The sequence below is a fragment of the Lynx canadensis genome, chromosome A2, assembly GCF_007474595.2.
Source record: "Lynx canadensis isolate LIC74 chromosome A2, mLynCan4.pri.v2, whole genome shotgun sequence".
In the NCBI taxonomy this organism is placed as follows: Eukaryota; Metazoa; Chordata; class Mammalia; order Carnivora; family Felidae; genus Lynx; species Lynx canadensis.
The window spans coordinates 123,788,191-123,811,955 of record NC_044304.2 but is presented as its reverse complement, the minus strand read 5'-3'; the positions used below and the strand labels follow the sequence as shown (position 1 = coordinate 123,811,955).

The window sequence follows — 23,765 nt, the reverse complement described above, 5'->3', positions numbered from 1 at the left end:
AGAGACAGAGTGTGAGCAGGGGAGGGGCAGAAAGAGGGAGACACAGAAACCAGAATCTCAAGCAGGCTCCAGGCTCTGAGCTGTCAGCACAGAGCCCAATGTGGGGCTCGAACTCACAAGCCGTGTGATCATGACCTGAGCTAAAGTTGGACGCCCAACCAACTGAGCCACCCAGGTGCCCCAACAAAAGAATTTTAAATAGTATTTTGTCTAGACCATTCACTGGAGGGATGAGCAATACTTAATGGGCTTTAAATGTTGGAAGACCACCAGGCTCAGTCCTCAGACCTGTTTTCTACTCTATCCTCAAGGCTTCCCAAACAATGACTCATGACCCATCAATGGTATGTGCAATCAATTAAATGAGTTATGAGCATTTTTTATATGATGAGATGGGATAATCTAGTTGAAATATATACTAATTGATTATGAGAATAGGTAGAGACTATCTTCGTTAATTTTTATCACCTCTCCCCTCACAATGTCTAACATAGGACTTTAAACATGAGTAAACACTAACATGTCCCATAAGGGAACATATGAATCATATGGAAATCATCTGGACAGAGCATGTGAAGAGAGAAGAGCAGCAGGTCAGATGGCACATCAACATTTAAAGGTAGGAAAAGGAAGGGTAGCCAATGAGGAGGGCAAAGAAGAAAGAGTTATATGAATGGCTATACATTTAAGGCAGCCAGGAATGTTTTCAAAAAAGTAAGATTGGACAACAAAGCTAAACATGGTAGAAAGACCATGTAATATTATAACCAAAAAAAAATATTTAACAAATCAGCAGGTCAGAGGTGACAGTAGTAAAGGCAAAAACCACATTAAAAGTAGATGGATAAAGACAAAAAATTGGAAAGACATCCCATGTTCATGGATTAGAAGGCTTAATATTGTTAAAATGTCCATACTACCCAAAGTAATCTACAGAGTCAATGTATTCCCTATCATAATATTGACCTTGGCAATGATTTCCTGGATATAACACCAATAGCATAGATAACAAAAGCAAAAATAGACAAGTGGGACTACATCAAATGAAAAAGCTTCTTCACAGCAAAGGAAATAATCAACAGAGTGAAAAGGCAACCTACGGAATGGAAGAAAATATATATATATATATATATATATATATATATATATATATATATATATATATAAAAGCAAGGGGTTAATATCCAAAATATATAAGGAACTCGTACAATCTGATAATAATACCTATTAGGAGTGCCATTACCAAAACAGAAAGGGTGCAGGTATCTCTTTGAAATCATGGTTTAAATTCTTTTGGATACTTAAAAGTAGGACCAAAAGGTGTAGAGAAATCGAAACACTTGTACACTTTGGTCAGATGTAAATGGTACAGTCATTATGGAAAACAGCATGGAAGTTCCTCAAAAGATTTAAAATAAAACTACAGTATGATCCAGTAATCCTACTTTTAAGTACCCAAAAGAATTTAAATCATGATTTCAAAGAGACACCTGCACTCCTATATTCATTGCAGCATTATTCACAATAGCCAAGATGTGGAAATAATCTAAATGTCTGTGAACAGAAGAATGGATAAAGAAAATGTGGTATATGTATATACAATGTAGTATTATTCAGCCATAAAAAAAGAAGGAAATTCTGCCATTTGCAACATGGATGAACTTTGAGGAAATTATGCTAAGTGAAGTAAGCTAATCACAGAAGGACAAGTACTACATGATTCCACTTATATGAGATATCTAAAGTAATCAAACTCATAGAAGCAGAAAGTAGAATGGTGGTTGCCAAGGGTAGAAGCAGGATAGGGTAGAAGCAGGATAGGGTAGAATGGGAAGGTCCTGTGCAGTGTGTAAAGAGTTTCAGTCATGCAAAATGAAAAAAATTCTATAGATATGCCATATAACAAGGTGCATACTGTCAACAAAACTAAACTGTATGCTTAAAAATTTGTTAATAGAGTTATTACATGGGTTTTTCAACAAAATTTAAAAAAGTAGACAGATAAATAAAGTGGAAGATGAGAGAATAGAGAAAATAAAAAGTAGACAGGTTCTGATGAGACAAGTGTGCAAAGGGAGAAAAGAAAAAATGGGTTACATCTAGAAGAGAAACACAAAGAAAAGTTGCAGGAAGCAGGTCTGTATCAGGATAAACTTCAGCATGTTTATAGGCTATAGGAAAGGAACAGAGAGAGGGAGAGATCAAACATGTAACTCCCAGGATAAATGACAAATAAGTTATTTTTCCAGAAACTAGTGGAAGTTCAAAAGGATCAAGTGAAGGACCAATCTCAAAGAAGAGGAAGGAACCCTCATACACTGCTGATGGGAATATAAAATGATACAACACTGAGGAAAAAGTATGTCATAAGAAGTTAAGCATAAATTTACCATATGACCCTGCAGTTCTACTCCCAGTAAGCTACCAAGAGAAAATAAAACATATGTCCGCATAAAGATGTGCAATAAATGTCCATAGCGGCATTATTCATTTATTGGTCAAAACTGAAAACAATCCACATATCTACTAACTGATAAAAACAAATGTGGTGTATCCACACAATGAAATACTATTCAGCAATAAAAAGGAACAAACTCCTGACATGTTCTACAACACGGATGAACCTCAACAGTATTTAATGTTAGGTAAAAGAACTCAGATCCAAAAGACTACTTATTGTATGATTCTAATTATATTAAATATCCAGAAAAGGCCAATGTAAAAAGACAAAATTAGATTAGTAGTTTCTTGGTGTTAGGGGTAGATGAGGGGATTAAGTGTAAGTGGGACCAGGGGAGCTTTGGGGGATAATGGTAATGTTCTAAAACTAGAATGGAGCAATGTTTGCACAACTCTATAAACACATTAAAATTCATTATATGGTACATTTCCAATGGGTGAATTCTGCAGTATGCAAATTATACACCAACAAAGTGTTGTGTTTTTGTTAAGAGAATAGGTTAACTTGACTGGCATGAATATTTTTCAGAAGTGGAAGTTAAGATTAGAAGGACCTGGTTTCAACTCTTCAGAGATCTTTGAATGCCAGAGTGAGAAGTCTCAACCAGATAGACAAAGGAGATACTCTGAAGGTCTCAGAATGGGATAGGACAAAAACAAATAAAAAATACAGATAATTACATTTGGAAGATTCATTTTATGTAATGTGTCAGATAAGAAGTTGATACATTAGATCATAAAGAATAGGACCTATAGCTTTCTTGAGTCCATGGCCTCACTAGCAAGAGCTGATTCTCTTACATACCTTTACCTTGAATCGCAAAGGTGGGATAAAAGACAGAGGGAGATGGCCCAGGAAAAGTTATCACTTTCATGGGAAAAAAAACATCTCTAAGAATGGCCTCTGAGGCCATCATTCCAACTGGGGAATCAACTGACCAAGCATATTAAGTGCTGGATAGAAGCCAATAATACATAGGGGCAGAAGGAGGCAGAGAATCAGTATTTGGATGGGAGGGGTGGTTGGATTTCCCTGAATCTAATATCTTGCTATAAGAGATTTAGAAATCATATAAAAGGAAACTTAAAAATAATAATAATATAGGGTGGTCCATCAGGGAAAATAGTGAAGATAAATATCTGCTGATTTTACTGTACAACATTCTACTAATGATTCCCAGGTACAGTGACAATATATTTGAATCCATTTAAAGTCTAATGTTCCTTCTGCCAAGGAAGCCACAGAGGAGCAGCAGCCATTGCTCTGTGCTACCCTAACACCATAGGCCTCAAAAAGGGCCACAAGTTGACCAAGAACAAGAACAAGCTGAGGCACAGCCACCACCGTGGGCACCTCACCAAGCACATCAAGTACATGCAGGACATGATCCAAGAGGTGTGCAGCTTCGCCCCATAGGACTTAGTGTCCGAGCCACAGAGCTGCTCAAGGTCTCTAAGGTCAAGCTCACCCTCAAGTTCCTCAAGAAAAGGGCAGGGATTGGGGCGCCTGGGTGGCGCAGTCGGTTAAGCGTCCGACTTCAGCCAGGTCACGATCTTGCGGTCCGTGAGTTCGAGCCCCGCATCGGGCTCTGGGCTGATGGCTCAGAGCCTGGAGCCTGTTTCCGATTCTGTGTCTCCCTCTCTCTCTGCCCCTCCCCTGTTCATGCTCTGTCTCTCCCTGTCCCAAAAATAAATAAACGTTGAAAAAAAAAAATTTTTTTTAAAAAAAAGAAAAGGGCAGGGACACACAACAGTACCCAGAGGAAGGGAGAGGAGCTGAGCAACATCCTGGCAGCCATGAAAAAAAGCAGCAGCCAAGAAGAACTGAACGCCTCCCCTCTGTATTTAAAGGCCTTTTTGGAACTTGAAAACATAAAGTCCAATGTTGAAAATTCATTTCTTTAAATTAAACCACTTTTACCTAATACTGCCTTGTTCCTGAATATACAGCTAAGTCTCACAAAAGTATCTTTTTAGGGGCGCCTGGATGGCACAGTCGGTTAAGCCTCTGATTCGATCTGGGCTCAGGTCATGATCTCGAGGTTCGTGAGTCCAAGCCCCACATCGGGCTCTGCGCTGATGGTGCATAGCCTGCTTGGGATTCTGTCTCTCCTTCCTTCTCTCTGCCCCTCCCACTCTTGTTCCCTCTCTCTTTCTCTCTCTCTCTCAAAATAAGTAAATAAACTTAAAAAAAATTTAAATATCTTTTTAAATATATATCACCTCAATTAATCTTTGGTTACTTTTGGTACTTTCAAACAACCCTGAGGGCACTATGAGCCTTCTGTATATTAATATACAGGGAAAGACATATCAGTACTGATATAACTACTTAACTGTTCATAGATAATCCTATAAAGACCATATATCTTTTCCTTTTGTTAAGTAATAAAAAATAATCTCTCTGGCTTTTTTTCCTTTACTGAAAAAAAGAGAGAAAGTGGGGGAAGAGAAGGAAAGTAAAGAGGAGGGATGTGAGGATGATGATTATTGTTAATTCACAATTCAAACCATTCAGAACTCCATTTACAGAAAACTAATACAAAAGGAATAATTGTGCTAGATGGGATGCAACAGGAAGATAGATAACATAAATGAAAGAAAACTCATAAAATTACAGATAATTAGAGGCCAGTTATATATTCCTCTCTCATCACTGACACAAAAAGATAAGATTTCATTTCCTTGTAGTGGGTTCATTAATAGTTTTATTGTAATATTAGAAATATCTTGTTTCTGAGTGTATCTCAAAGGCCTCATTTTTTTTAAGATCAAACAACAAATAGAAATTTTAGCAAAAGTACCCCTGATTACTGTTGGTTCAGACTATTATATATCAGACAGGTGATCAAATTTCTGAATCTGAAAAATTTGCCAAAATAAAATATTAATATTGAATTTGCAGTCTAAGTAGGTATTCAAACTAACACTAGCAAGCAGAAAGCACAAATGCTGATTAAAGAACACGCAGATAAAGAAGTATGCACTCGGTTTATAAAAAACACATATCCCCCAGGGAAGTAAAGCATACCAGATGGATATTAAAAGTAGAATGTTTTCATATACTAATAGGTCTGTTTTCCCCTTGATTTATGTACAACCCCCATTAATGTCAATTAGTGTTATATACGTAAATCCAGGGAAGCATAAATCCAATGTCATAATACTACTCTGCACCTATATATCTTGTTTGAAAACTAATTCAGTTTCAAAAAGTTGTGTTACTTAGATCACTATCATTAGCGTCCACCAAACAAATGCTGACTGGCCAAAACACACCCTAGGCTGGCACTAGACGACTGTGAAGGCCCATTTGTTTCCAAAATTCTGAACTGATGCCCTAACCATTATGCAAATACAATAAATATTTATTAAAAATTTTACTAGAAGAGGGGCGCCTGGGTGGCGCAGTCGGTTGAGCGTCCGACTTCAGCCAGGTCACGATCTCGCGGTCCGTGAGTTCGAGCCCCGCGTCAGGCTCTGGGCTGATGGCTCGGAGCCTGGAGCCTGTTTCCGATTCTGTGTCTCCTTGTCTCTCTGCCCCTCCCCTGTTCATGCTCTGTCTCTCTCTGTCCCAAAAATAAATAAACGTTGGAAAAAAAATTTTTTTTTTTAAAATAAAAATTAAAAAAAAAAAAAATTTTACTAGAAGATAAGCACCATGCTGGATGCTGCTCAGACAGGTTCTCAGGGATCGAAAGATGAAAGGGGAGGAGACAAGTGGCTGGCCCCAAATCAAAGAACCAGAAAGAGCTGAAACTAGGACCCAAGTCTCTGCACACAAAATTTGATGCTTTTTTTTTCAACAATGCCTGAAGGCATGGTTTATGTGAACAAATGTTCCTGATAGTCCCCTAACCATCTAAGAGTACTTCCCACTACTGATATTCACATCTACTGAGTGAAAATAATTGCATTAATAATAGTCTTATCATGAACTAGAATTTAAAAGGATTAAAGGAAAGAGAAAACATAACAAAAGAGACATTATAAGAAACAACATAAAATAATGAGTTGACAATTACCTAGCTAGAATTGTAATGTCTCCTAAGGTAGCCACTGACCACATATGGCTATTCAGAGCTTGAAATGTGCTCCAAATAAATCGTGCAATGAAGATTTACTATGAAAAAAATACAAAATATCTCAATAATTTGGTTTGATTACATGTTGAAATAATATTTTAGATATGTAGGGTTAAATAAAACACATTATCAAGATTAATTTCACTTGTAGGGGCACCTGGGGGGCTCAGTCGGTTAAGTGTCGACTTTAGCTCAGGTCATGAGTTCGTGAGTTTGAGCCCCGCTTCGGGCTCTGTGCTGACAGCTCAGAGATTGGAGCCTGCTTTGGATTCTGTGTCTCCCCTTCTCTCTGATCTTCCCCCATTCTCTCTTTCTCTCTCTTTCTCTCTCTCTCTCTCTCTCTCTCTCTCTCAAAAATAAATAAACACTTTTTTTAGTTTTTAAAAAAAGATTAATTTCACTTGTTTCATCGGAATTTTTAAATGTGGCTACAAGAAAACTTAAAATTACATACATGGCTTGTATTGGTGACTTGAATTACATTTTTGTCTGAGTAGATCTTACAGCCACACACATATACTGAATACATCAGTGATAAATTTATAACAAACACACTTCGGACATTACATTCTAGATTGCACTCTGACCTAGATTAAGAAAAATTTACATAGTTTTAGAAGAGCTTTGTACACTTCGCTACTTTCACTGAGGGGCTAGTGAGGGCAGAGTCAGAATAAGACACTCCTCATCCTTATTCATATATTCATTCAAGCATACCATTCAGTTATCTAATTGCTCCCTTTTGACTGAATAGAAATAAACTAGCTCATGTATGGAACAATAATCCGAAGTTCTAAGCATTCAGAGAATAGGAAATAAGTGTATAGGGTATATAGGGGAGAGAGAAAATATTTCCTTCAGAAAAATACCAATGAAGACCAGGAGTTTGTGATCACATCTAATTTTTTAAAAAGCTATTATTTTTAAAAACTGTGGTAAAATACAAGGAATGTACATAAAATATATCATCTTTTTTTAGGTATATAGTTCAATAGTATTAAGAACATTCACATATTGTGAAAAATTATTTTCATGCTTATCAAATTGTCACCATAATATTAAGGAAAATTGCTTAAGAATTTAAAATCATCTAAAACAAATGCACATCATTTTCAATATTTTGCATTCCTTCTAAATCTTTGCACACTCACCTACTATAGATACATCTATTTCATTATTTGAAGGTTACTACATACTAATCTGCTTTTTTCAATTATTTGAAATGTTTCTATTATTCTAGTTTTTTAAATAATGAAATGAAATGATGATATGAAATGAGATCATATCAAATGGTAGCACTAAAATAAACCCAATAATTTTCTAGCCATGAAAAGCTGGTTTATACTGATTAATGTTACAAATGACCAACCTGTAGGATATATTTTTTTCCTTCGTGAACTATTTTCTTAGGTAAATAGCCAACAGTAGCATTATGGGGTAAAAACATACAAAGTCCATTTTTTAACTTACCACTTCCATTTGCCCCCAAACATATGGCTGTAAATTTCTGTGTCCCTTTCTCACTTGTTTACTCTATCTCCTTCATAAGAGAAAGAACTTCTTCTCAGCTCTTAAGTAGTTAGAAAAAAAAAAACAAATGCAGCAACATCACCATATCCCTGATACCTCCTTCTCAATCTATCAGTGTATTGTTTTTACTTGCCAGTGGCAAGGAGGAAACTAAGCCTGAACGTTTCATCACATACTCCTTTGTGTTATCAGCCAAAATCACACTCATTTAAAAAGTCATGGACCAAAAAACTCTTAGACTTCTGCGTGACTTAAAATGATTTTTAACATCAATACCATACAAATAAACAAAGTGGAAGGAAGTCTTAAGTACAGAAAAAGTAACAAATAGCAAACTCCAAACCACAGGATCTCTGTTTAAAATTATGCCTAATACAACCTCTGTTTTGCAGAAATGAAAAATCAGCCAAGTGCCTTTCTAGGACACTAATGACTATCAGTCATTACATCACACATATGTCATCTGACACAAACTTTTAGATTAGTAAACATTTTTCCTCTGCTACAACAGAGGGTTAGTGTTCAAGTGGGAGGGGGAGAAAACCAGTACACATAAAAGCAACAAAACACAAGCCAAACTGTAGGGCAAGTCTAAATCTCCTCAATTTCAATTCAACCAATCAGTCCTGCTTTGACTAACAAATGTACATGAAATTTTTATAACATGAAAGAGAACTTATTTTCCAAAGGTTTTCTGCAAAAGGCAATAATCATTAGAATTTGATAGCAAAGAAATCTAATTTCAGTATAAGTTAATAAATTAACAAAGCTACCTCTTCCTCTGATACTGAAGTTTCAGATGCAATACATACTTTGGGGAACTCTCCAGAAGACTTTGCTCCCTTTCTGATAGGTGTATACCCAATGGATATTGGATGATCGTGAATATACACTGATATATAATATGAATATGTGCAAATAATTTGCATGAATCTCCTGTTTCTTCGATCTCACTGTGGTTTTGCAAAAAAAAATCTAGGATGTCTATGTCCCACATGAAAATGATTAAACATGTCACATGACATACGAGAGCATGGACTTTGGAATAGATGGCTTAATATCTGTGTAACACTGAGCAAGTTGCTTAATCCTGCTTGGAGTCTCAAGCTCTTTACCCATAACTTGGGATCCCTTCTTGGAAACAATAATGCCACCTTCACAATATGACTGTGATTATTAAATGAAGTAATAAATGAAATTTACCTCAGTCTCAACAGATGCTCAGTAAACATGAATTCCCCTTCCTTCCCTTACTTCTTTTCTTAGGTCCTCCAAAAATATATTCAGATTGACAGGCAGTATTCTGATTGTACAAATGAGGAAATCTAGATTTCTAACAGCTCACAAAAAGAAATTCTTGACATGGTTACTTTCTTTCAACATTGTACCTTTAGAGCCAGAAGAAAAAGAGAAATCTTTTTCAAAAAGCAAGACTTTTTTTTCCAAATTCTAGAATAAATTATTGAAATTGTAGTGGTCAACTGGAAAGTCCTCACTCACTGGAGGATGTAAGGATCACAAGATGCTTTTCTCAGAGTGACAGCCCCAGTCTCCTCTCCTTGCTTCAGCCATAGGCTGACCTCAGGAAAGAGTGCCGGGTAGATGCCCTCAATGGAGTGTGATATGATGGAAGGTAGATACTATGTAGGAAAGGTAAGAGTAAAATGTTAATGTGGAGATGTAGGTTGTGGGGTTCCTATCCAATCAAAAATACAGGATAAGGAAATGACTTCTAGTTGAAAAGAGGAGAAAAGGGGTTTGGCTGACCCCTTTGTACACCAAAACTCATTGATGGCACATCTTGGAGCCAGTAACTGCTGGAAGTCTAAAAAGAGGCTGGTACTCACAACATGCCCAGAGACAACTAATTGCCAAATGATACTCAGAAAAGCCTTATCACTCATCATCAGTTAACCAAGATGCCTTTCCCAGAAAGAAACCCTTGAGCTGTATTCCTTTTTCTTCAACTTCAGGGAAACTTACAGTTGGCTTTGGAGTGGTGGTCATAAAGCTGTTTTCTCTTTGAACTCTGTTCTATATTTGAACTCCCAGTTGTCTTACTCTATTCATCAGAAATTAGTATTCTAATAGGGCCAGGACCATATACATTACTTGAGGGGCCCAAAGCAAAAGGAAAATAGAGGGTCTCTTTTTCAAACAGCATTAAGAATTAATTTCAAGATGGTGACCACAGAGCTTTAAACCAAACAAGGGTCGTGTGTGACTGTGCAGGCTGCATGCCCACAAAACCCACCCTGGACAGGTGGATTCCACCCCCAAACAATGGACCATAACTAAGCATACAGGCAAGTATTCAGGCAGTCTCCCAAACCTATAAACAGCACAGATGATCTGTTTGCTTTTAACAACTCTTGACAACCTAATTAATTATACATTCTCTTTAGAGTTCATAGACCAAAATTGACTATGAATAAATAATACCATAATGACAATAAAAATTTAGATTTGAAAGTCAAAAGTATAGAAAACCTAAGTCCAAGGGTTAAGGAAAGAAAAATAACTGTCTTCAAAAACATTTTGCTAATTTAGTATATGTTAGAAAGAAAAAAAGTAGGATAGATTATAAAAATTCCCACAATCCTCTACTCATCCAGTAAGGAGGGAGAGTCTACTTCCTTACCTCTTTGATCTGGGTTGGACAAAACCTATAGGGAATTAGAGGCATGGCACAGGCACAGACTTGAAGAGTGCTTGTACACTGGGACCTGTAGCCACAATGTGAATAAACCCAGGACAGCCTGCTAGGCCAGAAGAGACTTGTGGCACAATGATCCCATCGAACTGTGAGTGAACTGCCAAATATGTGAGTAAGTACATCCCAGAACATCCAGTCTCCAGCTGAGCCACCATCTGATGGACACATGACTGAGCCCAGTCAAGAACAATCAAGCATAGGGCAGATCAACAGAACTGCCCAAATGAACAACAATGAATTACTGTTGTTTTAAGTCACTAAGGTTTAGCGTGGTTTGCTATACAGCAAAATCAATAAATGATACAGGTAGTACTTTAGCTCAGCAGGGGAAGAATGGATTATGTAATAAACGGGCTGAGACAACTCACTCACCATTTTTGGCAGGGAGATTAGATTCCCACTAAATTGTATAATAAATTCCAGATGGATTTTACAAGTATATATAAAGATTGATAGCATAAAAATGCTACAATAAATTATATGTTGATATTCATGTAGTCTTGGCATGGGAAAGGCTTTCCTAGGCATAGAAACCTAAAGGAAAAAGATGAATAAATTTTACTATGTAAATACTTCTTAAATTTTATATGTCAAAAAAACATTATAAATGAAAATAAAAGACAAATGACAAATTGGTAAAACTTTTTTTTATATGTGAAGAGAGATTACAACCCATATACATGTATTTTTTATGCATGACAAAAGTATGATAAAAGATTGCCACTTCAATATACACAAAATAACATGGAAAAAGCTGAACTACCTGATAGACTATTGAACAGAAAACTTACATGTGTAAATCACTAGAAAACAAATACAAGTGGCCAATTAACATTTTAAAAATATTCAACCTCACTAGTTAGCAAAGAAAGATAAACAATAATCAAATTCTCTTTTCAGTTAAAAATGATAAAAATCAAACAATAATACCTAGAAAACAGACATCTTCATATACTGCTTGTGGAACTATAATCTGATACAACATTTCTACAGAGCAATACGTAAGTGTAAGTACACGTGCAGGTGTGTGTGTGTGTGTGAAATATTTTTTTATTTTACTTCTAGGAATACATCAGGTGAAACCAGGCATTCAGGAAAGACAGCTACTTGGCTTCATGATCCTGATGCCCCTTCCCTTTTCGTATCCTCTCTGGAACCAAACAACACCTAAAGGAGTGTGAGGATGCCCCTGAGGTAACAGGATCTTCCTGATTCTTACCTCAGGTCTAGATTTATGAAGTTGCCAGATAGCAGAGTTTCAGAAAGACGAGGTATTATTATAACCTCTTTTGTCTGAAAAATGAATAGTGCCATTTTTGAGATGGCATAACTTATTAGAAAAACAAAAATGATGAACAGTTCCCTAGAGTTGTAGTTAACATTTGTTAACAGCTTATTCTGTACCATGCACTACTCTAAGCAATTTATATGTTTACACATTTCAGTCCTCATAACAACCCCATGAAAGAGCCAGCATTCTACAGGTGGGAAAACTGAGGCTTAGGAATGGTTTTGTTTCCTCTTTGTCTGTTCAAGTAATTGACCTAGAGTCACAGAGACAAAACTGAAACATAAAACAAGCTAATTCTAGACATAGAGTTCTTAATCATTTCACAAGGATACATCAGATATGCCACTTGAAACCCTAGAGCATTTATCAGCATGTATTTAAAAGAAACAATTCTTGGGGCGCCTGGGTGGCGCAGTCGGTTAAGCGTCCGACTTCAGCCAGGTCACGATCTCGCGGTCCGGGAGTTCGAGCCCCGCGTCAGGCTCTGGGCTGATGGCTCAGAGCCTGGAGCCTGTTTCCGATTCTGTGTCTCCCTCTCTCTCTGCCCCTTCCCCGTTCATGCTCTGTCTCTCTCTGTCCCAAAAATAAATAAATGTTGAAAAAAAAAATTTTAAAAATAAAAGAAACAATTCTGGATGTCTTCCTGCAACCTTAGAAGCAGTGGCTTTCTCTTATAGACTCTTGTGGACCATAATCAGTCACCTAAACCTCAGGTTAAAGATCAGAGGCCTACTTCATAGGCTCACTGTGCAAGCTAGTGGTTCCTGGACTTTCTGCTAAACACCAAAGGTACAGATCTTATACTGTGTGCCCTGGCCTTACCTACTTTTGTAACTGATAAACTGACTGTTTACATAAATGGATATACTATGCAAACTAACTCATATTACAGCCAACTCATCAATACTCAATCATTGAAGGACCTCGGTCTTCACTTTCAGTTTGTCCTAAGAATTTTATTAGAAACTACAGCAGTTCCTAGACCACCTAGTACCCATAAGACCCCCAAACTTCCTCTAGTTCTATGTTTCTATATCCTATCCTAGCTGCTCAAAGGATGTGAAAAAAAATTGCCTTCCAAGAGGAAGAACTCAACAATTATATAAATAGGACATGAAGAGAATCAAACTTCTCATGTTTCTGGACATACATTATACTTAAAGAGCCCACTTAATTCTTATGCCACTTAGAATATGATAGGATTCAATCTCAACAATGTCGTACCTGCACAGAGATAGTTCAATGATAATTCTTTCAAATTTACTTTGGCACACACATACTCACGAAGAAGAAGAAGAAGAAGAAGAAGAAGAAGAAGAAGAAGAAGAAGAAGAAGAAGAAGAAGAGGAGGAGGAGGAGGAGGAGGAGGAGGAGGAGGAGGAGGAGGAGGAAGAGGAGGAAGAGGAGGAGGAGGAGAAAATATTTTCTCAGTCAGGAATTTACAGCTATAAAACCTTCTAAGTTGGGACAGTTTACCTGAATCTTCCAACTAAATTATTTAGGAAGACAGAAGAGAGTTTCCTTTAGTGGCTTTTGGGGATTTTAGAATAAACCATCCCAATGATTCATGAGCCTGAACTCAAAGAATTATCTACCAGTCTGTTCTTTGTAGTGCTTCCCTTATCAAAAACACAGTTTCAGCGATTATCTTAGTGTCAATAAAGAATTCCTTCACAGAGCAAATATTTATCAAGCATCTACAAAGTGGCAAGAAATGTATCATCCTAAAAATAGAGTGGTATGAATAATGCAAAAAAAAAAAAAAATAGTTCCTGCCTTCACAGAGTTTACACACTAGTTTTAGGAGGACACGGGCTTCTGCTTCTATTTTCACATGAGCCAGTGATCACCATTCATTAAATGCTGACAATACAGCATTCCAAATACATGATGACAAATGGAATAAAATGTAAATCTTTAACTGGATGCCTCAGAGTGCTTCTCTTACTGACCCCGATCAAACTAAAGTGGCACTAAGATCCACAAAAGGACTAACAAAAAAATTAAATGCTCCCAGCACATAAGAAAACTAGGATTCTATATAGGCAACAGATCTAATTTTAAACTGCCATATTAGGAAAAAATTTTTTTAATTTATTTTTATTTATTTATTTTCAGAGAGAGAGAGACTGCAAGCAGGGGAGGGGCAGAGGATCCAAAGCAGGCTCTGTGCTGACAGGATGACAGCAGCGAGACTGATGTAGGGCTTGAACTCACCAACTGAGTGATCATGACCTGAGCTGAAGTTGGATGCTCAACTGACTGAACCACCCAGGCACTCCAGGAAAACTCGCTAAAAATCTACTGACAGTCATGCTATGGAAAGTAAGATCACATTCTAACATGGCTCATTATTTCATGGGTTTGGCTAATCTGCCAATTAAATCATGCCCCCTATCCAGGCAAAGTATAAAGATAAGAAAAATCCACACTAGGTACGGAAGGTATGTGATAGTGAATTATGTTATATCCCTGTTTGGTCACAGTAGACTTGTTTAAAACGGACTTTTTCTCACTGTTAGGCTCAACATTAAAACTACTATTAAGGGGCGCCTGGGTGGCGCAGTCGGTTAAGGGTCCGACTTCAGCCAGGTCACGATCTCGCGGTCCGTGAGTTCGAGCCCCGCGTCAGGCTCTGGGCTGATGGCTCGGAGCCTGGAGCCTGTTTCCGATTCTGTGTCTCCCTCTCTCTCTGCCCCTCCCCCGTTCATGCTCTGTGTCTCTCTGTCCCAAAAATAAATAAACGTTGAAAAAAATTAAATAAAAAAAAAAAAACTACTATTAAGATCTCTTCTTTAATAAACTGTAGTTTGTCCCTACTACAGAATATCTACATACTACATAACACATAGAGAAGTAGATCTATACATCAATATGGAAAGAGTTCTAATACATACTGTTAAAAGAAAAAGAGAAAAGAGAAGTATACATACAGCATGATGTTATTTATGGATTACTTTAGCCTCACAAAACAGTACTTCATTTCTGAATGTAAAAAAAAAAAGAAAGGTCTAGAAAGACAAAAACATAAAAGTGATTACATTTTTGAGAAGATGATAAAGAGCCATGATAAAGAGCCATGATAAAGAATTTAGCACTATGTATTATCTTATACTTCTCTTCAGGAAATTATATTCATGTATTAACTACATGATTAAAAGTTAACTGAAGGGAGTTAAAATAGAGAACAATCAACTTCTCACTATAATTTAATATGAATATATAATAAAATTGAGTAGGAAGTTACATTAAAACTAAGTGAAATTCCTTATAGTATTCATCTTTCAAAAGCTTGTTCATTCTCTTTTTTAATCTAAAAATAATTAAATGAATTAATCTAATCTAAAATGAATTAAAACTATAGATTCAAGCAAAAACCTATGGTTTTGATCATTTTGTCTACAATATTACAAATCATGGAAAAAAAAACCCAACCTTAAGACTAAGCAAAAACAAACAAATAACAACAACAACAAAAAAAAAACCAAAACCAAAAAAAGCTTAGCACTTTAAACATATAAAAGACAAAGGAAGTCTTGCTATATAGAAAACAGGGAAAGTATTAAATCAAGCATCCTCATCAAATTCCTTTAAAAACCCCTCTACCATTGTGTCCACAAAATCAGTATCATTAAAGACAAGAGGCAGCTTATCTTTAGCCCCAAGCACAGCAGGTATGGCCTAAGAATGAGACAGATTAAGTCACCAAAGAGACATGAAGGAAGAGGAGGAAAAAAAGAAAGAAAATGAAAAACAAACCAAAATGAAAAGCATACTTAAGGAAGAAAAGAAGTGTGGAACAGAAAGAGCAGCGTTAGTGCCTACTCACTCAGGAGTCACAGAATGGCTCCAGCACAAAGGAAACTGGCCGGCAAGATTTGTAGAACAATTTACCAAGCATTTCCACGTGTATTCCCAATAAAGACTCTTTGTAACAACATGGTATTTACTCCATTTTATGGAAAGAAACTGAAGATCTGAAAGGGAAACTGCCAAAAGCCACAGAACTGGGATCTTTGCACTCAAAGCCCAGTGTTCTAATACCCTACTGCTACTACTGACTGTCCCCTCAAATTGCTTCTAATTTTCACATAACCATGAACATTTCAAAAAACAACTATTTTATCAATAGTAGTAAGCTATTCTTTCCTCTAACTGGAAAAAATATCTGATTTGTCCTTTCAAGGTCAACAGAATATGGTAAGGGCTACAGGAGTGCTGATGCATAGGGGCACATGTACCCCAATGTTTATAGCAGCACTCTCAACAACAGCCAAATTATGGAAAGATGTCCTTCAACTGATGAATGGATAAAGAAATTGTGGTTTATATACACAATGGAGTACTACGTGGCAATGAGAAAGAATGAAATCTGGCCTTTTGTACCAACGTGGATGGAACTGGAGAGTGTTACGCTAAGTGAAATAAGTCATACAGAGAAAGACAGATACCATATGTGTTCACTCTTATGTGGATCCTGAGAAACTTGACAGAAGTCCATGGGGGAGGGAAAGGGAAAAAAAAAAAAAAAAAGGTTAGAGAGGGAGGGAGCCAAAACATAAGAGACTCCTAAAAGCTGAGAACAAACTGAGGGTTGATGGAGGGTGGGGGGGGGGGGGGGGGGCGGTGATGGGTACTGAGGAGGGCACCTGTTGGGATGAGCACTAGGTGTTGTATGGAAACCAATTTGACAATAAATTATATTTAATAAAATTTAAAAAAACAGAATATAGTAGAAGGCAATGAGGAGATGGTAGTAAAGGGCAACATGAGAGAATTTTGTGGTGATGGAGCTGTTCAATATCTTGAATGTGGTGGCGGATACATGAACCTGTGATAAAACTGTATAGAACTTAAAACACACCTCCCCCCACAAACTAGTACAAGTAAAATTATGGAATTCTGAATAAAATCCATGGATTTTAGAAATGCCAATATCCTGATTGTGATATTATACTGTAGGTTTGTAAAATATTACCACTTCAGGAAAGTGGGTAAAGGATACATGAGACCTATCTGTATTTTTTGTTAAACGGCAAGTAAATATATAACTATCTCAATAAAAAATTCAATTAAAATATCAACAGAATATTCATACTACCAACACTGACTTTGAAACACATTAGTGATATTGTATAGAAACATAAGAAGGTATTTTTAGTCATTCAAAGCTGAATTTGTTACAGTGGAACTGGCAGAGGTCTTACCCATAAAATTAAAATTTTTTAAATTATGACTTTAACCCAGAGATGATAATTTTGAACAGCTATTGGTGACATAATACTATAAGAATGAGAGTCAGATCACCCTAGCCATGCAAAAGGTAAATCAGATGGAAAAAAAGAATCAGGAAGAAGAAGAAAAAGATCTTTCTGAACTAGAACAAAGAGCTGTTTAAGAATGCCATTTCAAAACATCAACTGACATAATACTGGAAGTGTAAGCCAGTAGGACAATTAATGAACTATGGTGATAATCATGAAATGCACCAAGAATTGTCTAACAATAACACTGAGCATTAACAGCTGCTATCTACCAAGCACATACTATGCACCTGGCATTGTGATGGCTGCTTCACATAAGCGATCAAAAATCTTCATAAGTCTGGAAAGTAAAATGTGGAAAATGATGGGTCTTATGGAACTTACTCAAGATTACATAGTTTGAAAGTCCCAAAGGTTGACTATAAACCTAGGGTTTTCGGATTTTAAAGCTTGTGTGCTATCTGTTGCTCCATAGTACATAGAGAAGAAATACCTTTTATTGCTATTCTAGTACATGACTCTAGGGTGAAAGAAAAAAATTATATCCAGTAGTGAAAAACTGTAATTGATATCACACTTACCTGCTTGTAAGTTCCATCTAGCAAGGTGTCCAGGTGTTGGAGGGGGGCAGGTGTTTTATCTTTGAACCTTGTTAATAGTCGGCGTTGAATGGCCCGAAATTGTACAGCTCTTTCAGATAACAGTTCTTCTAATTTCTCACCATTTATCCGCAACTACAATAAAGAATTTCTTAAATTCAGGTTACATGTGTACAAGAAAACATTTTTAAAGCAAGAATACAGGCAATGGCAATTAAAGTTTGAAAGACAGTAATAACATAAATTTAAACATATTACAGAGTTAAGAGAATTAAAACTATAATATTTGGTACATGAATCGATAGATACATAGATCATACACAGACAACAGAGTAGGACAGGTCAAGTGGAAACTCAGTAAAGATAACCTAGTATCACTGGGGAAAATACAGATTATTTAATAAATGTCTTGTAATAACTGATTAAATACATCAGAAAAAAGAATAAGAATTTCTCTTCTAGTCCTTACAGTAAAATCAGTTGGAATAAGTTTAGACACAATAAAAGAACTAGAAAAATTAGAATTTTTCAATAATCTTGGCATGAAAGAGACCCTTCTAAGTCAAAAGCCAAAAGCCAGGGGCACCTGGGTGGCTCAGTTGGGTAAGGTTTAGGTAATGATCTCACGGTTCGTGGGTTTGAGTCGTGCATCAGGCTCTGTGCTGATGGTGTAGAGCCTGCTTGGGATTCTCTCTCCATCCCTCTCGCTCTGCCCCTCCTCTGCTTTATATCTCTCTCTCAAAATAAATAAATAAACTTAAAAAAATTAAAAACACAAAAAAGCCAAAGGCCAGACACACACATACTCACACCTCTGATAAATTTGTAACTAAAAAAGAAAAAAAATAATTCTATATAGTTAAAAAAAGAAACATAAGTGACAAGACAGAGAGCAAACTGTAAAAATAATAGCAATAACCACACAGACAAAAAGTCAAGCCCATAATAGCTAGAGAGCATCTAAGAATCAATGAGAAAAAGACCAAAATCCAATACAAAACAGTAAGAAAAAGAGTATCAAGCCAATAGGGAAAAAAAAGGACAAAATTTATAGAAAAGCTAATACATATAGCTCTCAGACATATACCTTTGATCTACCAAGTCCATTTCTAGGAATTTATCCTAGGGGTATACTTGCAAAACATAATGTACATACAAGTCTATTCATTATAGAATTATTTATTATAGTATTATAGTAACATATTAATAATAATCAAAATACTCATCAATAGGGGGACAGGTTAAATAATAAAGACTACTTTGCAGGACTACTAAGTACTGATATGCAATGTTATACAAAGATACAGTGACTGAAACAAAGCAAAAAAATATAGAATAGTATTATAATTTGTTACCATTCATGAATTTTTAAAAAAGAAATCTGTACATTAACATAGTTGAGACTGCATAGAATAGTTCTAAAAAGATAAACAAGAAACTGAACACCAAAAGTTTCTTCCAAAGAGACTGAGTAGCAGGAGGAGGAGAATCAGAAATAGACTCTTTTTACTGTGACTCTTCTTATAACCCCTGAGTTTAATATTATTCAAATAAAAGAAAGCTAATCAGGGCCATAGGGTACAATAAACACTCCATGAAATCATATTATGTGAACTGCTAATTCCACTTTACAAAACAGTCAAAAACTAGTCCTGAAATAAACAGCATTTTCAAAGTGTTCAGAAATCAAGCTTTTACAGCATACATTTCTCATATCCAACTTCCCTTGCAAGTGTATGTATTCTCCAGACACGTGATTTAAAAAAAAAAAAAAAAGCCTGAAATTTTATTAATGTCTTTTAATTCCAATTTCAGAAGCACTAAGTAACTAACTAAATCACAGAATATTCTCTTGAAGGGAAAAAAACTTTTCATTACCAAAAGTTAAATGATAATTTTTTAAATAACTGGATTTTTTAAAAAGAGGATTAGCTTAATTATCAATAATTCACTCTTTTAATTGTATAATTTCCAGCTATATTTTATTCATTACATTCATGAAACACAAGAAAAATTATAAAAGACCTGAAATTTCAATACTGACACATCAGCCAAGTTATCATTCCACTGAATGTATAACCAAACATCAGTGATTGAATTGTTTTCATATGTCAGAATTAACAAATATTATTGATCCCAAGGCCAAGCACTGTTCTAGGTGCTAGAAATTATAGCAATGAATAACACAGACAAAAAATTCCTGCCTTCATGGAGCTTACACTAAGGGACACTTGGATTCCAAAAACTATCTTGATTCAAAGATTAAAATCATATATTTTTAAAAAAGCAGAGAGCAGGGCCAGAGAGAAAGGAAGTATAATGATGCTCCTTTTAAACTGTATAACAAATGGAAGTGCCTGTAGTTCATCATGTTCCCTAAATCCCTCCCCAGAAAGGAAATGCCCCTGATGTGGAATCTCCAGGGGCTTACTAGACAGCAAAGAAGGGGTGAAACTGTGTCAAACTTATAGCCATTCAGAATCTAATATTTTCTGTTTTAAATACTACAAATATGTAATTAATATGGTCTTTTCATAGACCCTTCCATAAACCACTAGATCCCAGTTTTGCACAGTAAAGCAAGAATTTTTAAAATATATCTTTAATAAATAAATAAAATAAAATAAATCCTAGAGGACTGCAAAGGATCTCAATCCTTACAATACCTAAATATATTCCCCAAACGGTTAGTTTTGGTGCCATGATTTGGTCAAAAGCACACTGTCCTATAAAATATTATCAGCATAGGTGAAAGAGAACCCAAGTAAGCTCAATTTATTTGATAATGACAAATGTTATTTGTAATTGGATTCTACGCACTAAAATTTTCCCTGCATTTTCACACTATACTAAAAGAAGTCTTTATAGGTTAAAGTCAGTGTTCTTAGAATGTCTGAGGGACTGAACATTAAGTAGAATGAATGTTCATGTGACTGACAAGTTACATGACATATTCTTTCTCTCTATCACACACACAGTCACACATCATAGTTTATAAACTGAAGTGCAAAAACCTATTGATTACTTAAAATGTAGTTACTCTAGGGAACCAATGCTTCCATAAATAATGCTCAAAATACTTTTGAAATCCCCTCTTTGTAATCACCTACAGTGCCTATTTATGGGCACATAAGTATTTGAACCTGGTGATTTTTTTTTTAACACATGAGATTTTTAAAACAATTTCATTATCTAATTCATTCACAAGACATGACTCTTGGCTATTTCCAAATATCAAATCAGTCTTCAAAGGATGAAGATTTTATACCATCATGATACTCAAAACAATCTAATGCAGGCTCTGAAGGTACTTCCAAAGAAGAAATGCAAAAATATTCTGGCTACAAAGTCACTGTCAGATCTCATTTGTGTAAACATTTAATCATTCAGCATTTGCTAAGTGCCCATTGTGCCAGATACTGAAGAATATTTTATGTGGTTAACCCTCATTCAGATGCAGAAATTCTGGTGTGCTTGTTAAAAGGAAAAGGAAAAATCACTTTACTTTATAATCACACCTCATTTATGGCCTGCTAGAATTAGTTAGCCAAATGGCTGCCGATAAGCTCAAATAGTTTTAACACTGGGTTATTGGGGTCAAAGGTTAAGTCTCCATGTGGGAAAATTAAATCTGCTTGTTCTGAAGCCAGACCACATGCTTAGCTCCGGGCAGGCACTCTGTTAAGGTCTGCAAGTGATCACAAAATGGGCAAGAGGGCAGGAACAGATACACAAAGCCTATCATCCACATAAAATAACTACTTGAAGCACTCAATCTACTAGCATATATACTAGAATTCTTTCCTCTAGCATCTCTTTCTCTTCCATATATTGAAAAATTATAGACAATATGAGTTATGATCATACATACCTCAAAATGATGATCAATCAACTCAAAATATTCTTGAAGGGGCATACTTCCAGAAAAAGAACATGCAAAATCTTTGATTCCCTGTTTTTCAAAATATTCTTGAAGGCGGATAATAAGTTCATTTGTTATGAGCCAAAGATCTTCAAACTGTTCACTCTGAATGCGGTATCGTTCTAAGAGAGAAAAAATGCTTATTAACACATAATTACTAGCTGAAACTACATGATTATCACTAACTCTGAAATGAATACCCAAATAAAAAGGAAAAGATTGGGGGGGGGGGGGTTATAGATAGGATTTCTACTGCTTTATTGCAGTTTTCTACATCAACCACATAACATTTAAGTCCAAAGGTATGTGGTCACAGTGACAAGGTGTAGAGTATGGTCCTTTTCCCTATGTTTCTTATAGGTTTCAATAACAACACCCAAATTAGGGTCCTTCTTTAAAAAACAAAAAAAGGAAGAAAATAAGAAAGCTTTGTTTACAAGGTAAAAAAAAAGCCATTGCAAAAGTATAATCTGGTATTTATTAATTTGTTTCAGAATATTGTTGTGAAATAACACTTATTATGCAGAAAGTCCCACATCCTGGACATTGTAGCCTGCTAAATCACCGTAATCATGATCAAAGTTTTCTACTTTTCTAATATTTCTTTTATTTATATTTGTAATCAGTCCCTTCCCTAAATGTAAATCTTGTTTGCCTCCATTCGCTGAAACCTCAGCTCAAAAACAGTCAAATTCTTGTCCATCCCCCACCCTAATTTGACAATGATGACAGTGATAACAGTGGTGGCAGTAACTACATCTATGATCAGAGCAACTGTTATTTGTTGAGCACCAACTATGAACCAAACACTGTGATTACAACAACCCCGTTTTTAAAAAAAGGAAAACTAGGCACAGAGAACTTCAGAGACAGGTCACAAAGCATATTAAACGTCAGAGCTAGAATTCATGATATACTGCATATTCTTTTTCCCCACCTGTCTAAATCCTACCTATTCTTCAGGACCTGGCTTCAATCCTACCTACCCCAAGAAATCTTTATTTCTCTAGCACTCACAGCAGCCTACTATGTGTTAGGCACTGCATTGAGCACTCTGCATTCAAAACTCAACACCCTTATGGGGGAAATCTTGTTATCCCCATTTTACAGAAGAGTTTAAATAATCTGCAAGATCATCTAGCCACATAGTAACAGGCAAGAATTAGAACTCTAGCTATTAATCCAAAGATTAGCTATTAATCTTAACCACCTCACAATATTGTGCCTCTTTAAATTCATATATACACTTAGTCTACAGTTCACCATGCACTTAACCACATACAACTATGCATTTTTTAATTAACATTTATTTTATTTTTTTAATTTTTTTTTATTTATTTATTTTTGAGACAGAGAGAGACAGAGCATGAATGGGGGAGGGTCTGAGAGAGAGGGAGACACAGAACCTGAAGCAGACTCCAGGCTCTGAGCTGTTAGCACAGAGCCCGATGCGGGGCCCAAACTCACAGACCGGGAAATCATGACCTGAGCCGAAGTCAGACGCTTAACCGACTGAGCCACCCAGGCGCCCCTAATTAACATTTATTTTAGAACAGTTTTAGATTTACAGAAAAATTATGAAGATAATAGAGTTCCCACACACCCTTCACCCAGTTTCCTCAATTATTAATATCTTACATTATTATGATACATACTTATGTATGATTATGATTAATGATGAATACAATACACTGTAATTATTAACTAAAATTAATGGATTACAAAAAGTTACATGGATTACACCAATTGGTTTTCAAGGTTGAATCAACATTGCATACCTGGAATAAATCCAATTTGATTGTGGCATATACTTTTTCTTATTCCTATTTAACTCTCCAGATGATTATATTCCATTTCCCCAAGAGATTATACACTTTTTGAGATCTAGAACCAATTCC

The 23,765-nt window shown here is 35.9% G+C and overlaps 1 protein-coding gene across 1 annotated transcript in view; it reads right to left on the bottom strand.

The window, feature by feature from the left end:
- Positions 1–23,765, bottom strand: part of BBS9 (Bardet-Biedl syndrome 9) — a 456,168-nt gene that overhangs the window by 188,695 nt on the left and 243,708 nt on the right. The window contains exons 18-19 of the mRNA XM_032592426.1: positions 21,817–21,989; positions 17,928–18,080 (exon numbers count right to left, since the gene is read on the bottom strand). Of these exons, the coding sequence (XP_032448317.1) occupies positions 17,928–18,080; positions 21,817–21,989 (326 nt within the window). The remainder of the gene's footprint in view (positions 1–17,927; positions 18,081–21,816; positions 21,990–23,765) is intronic.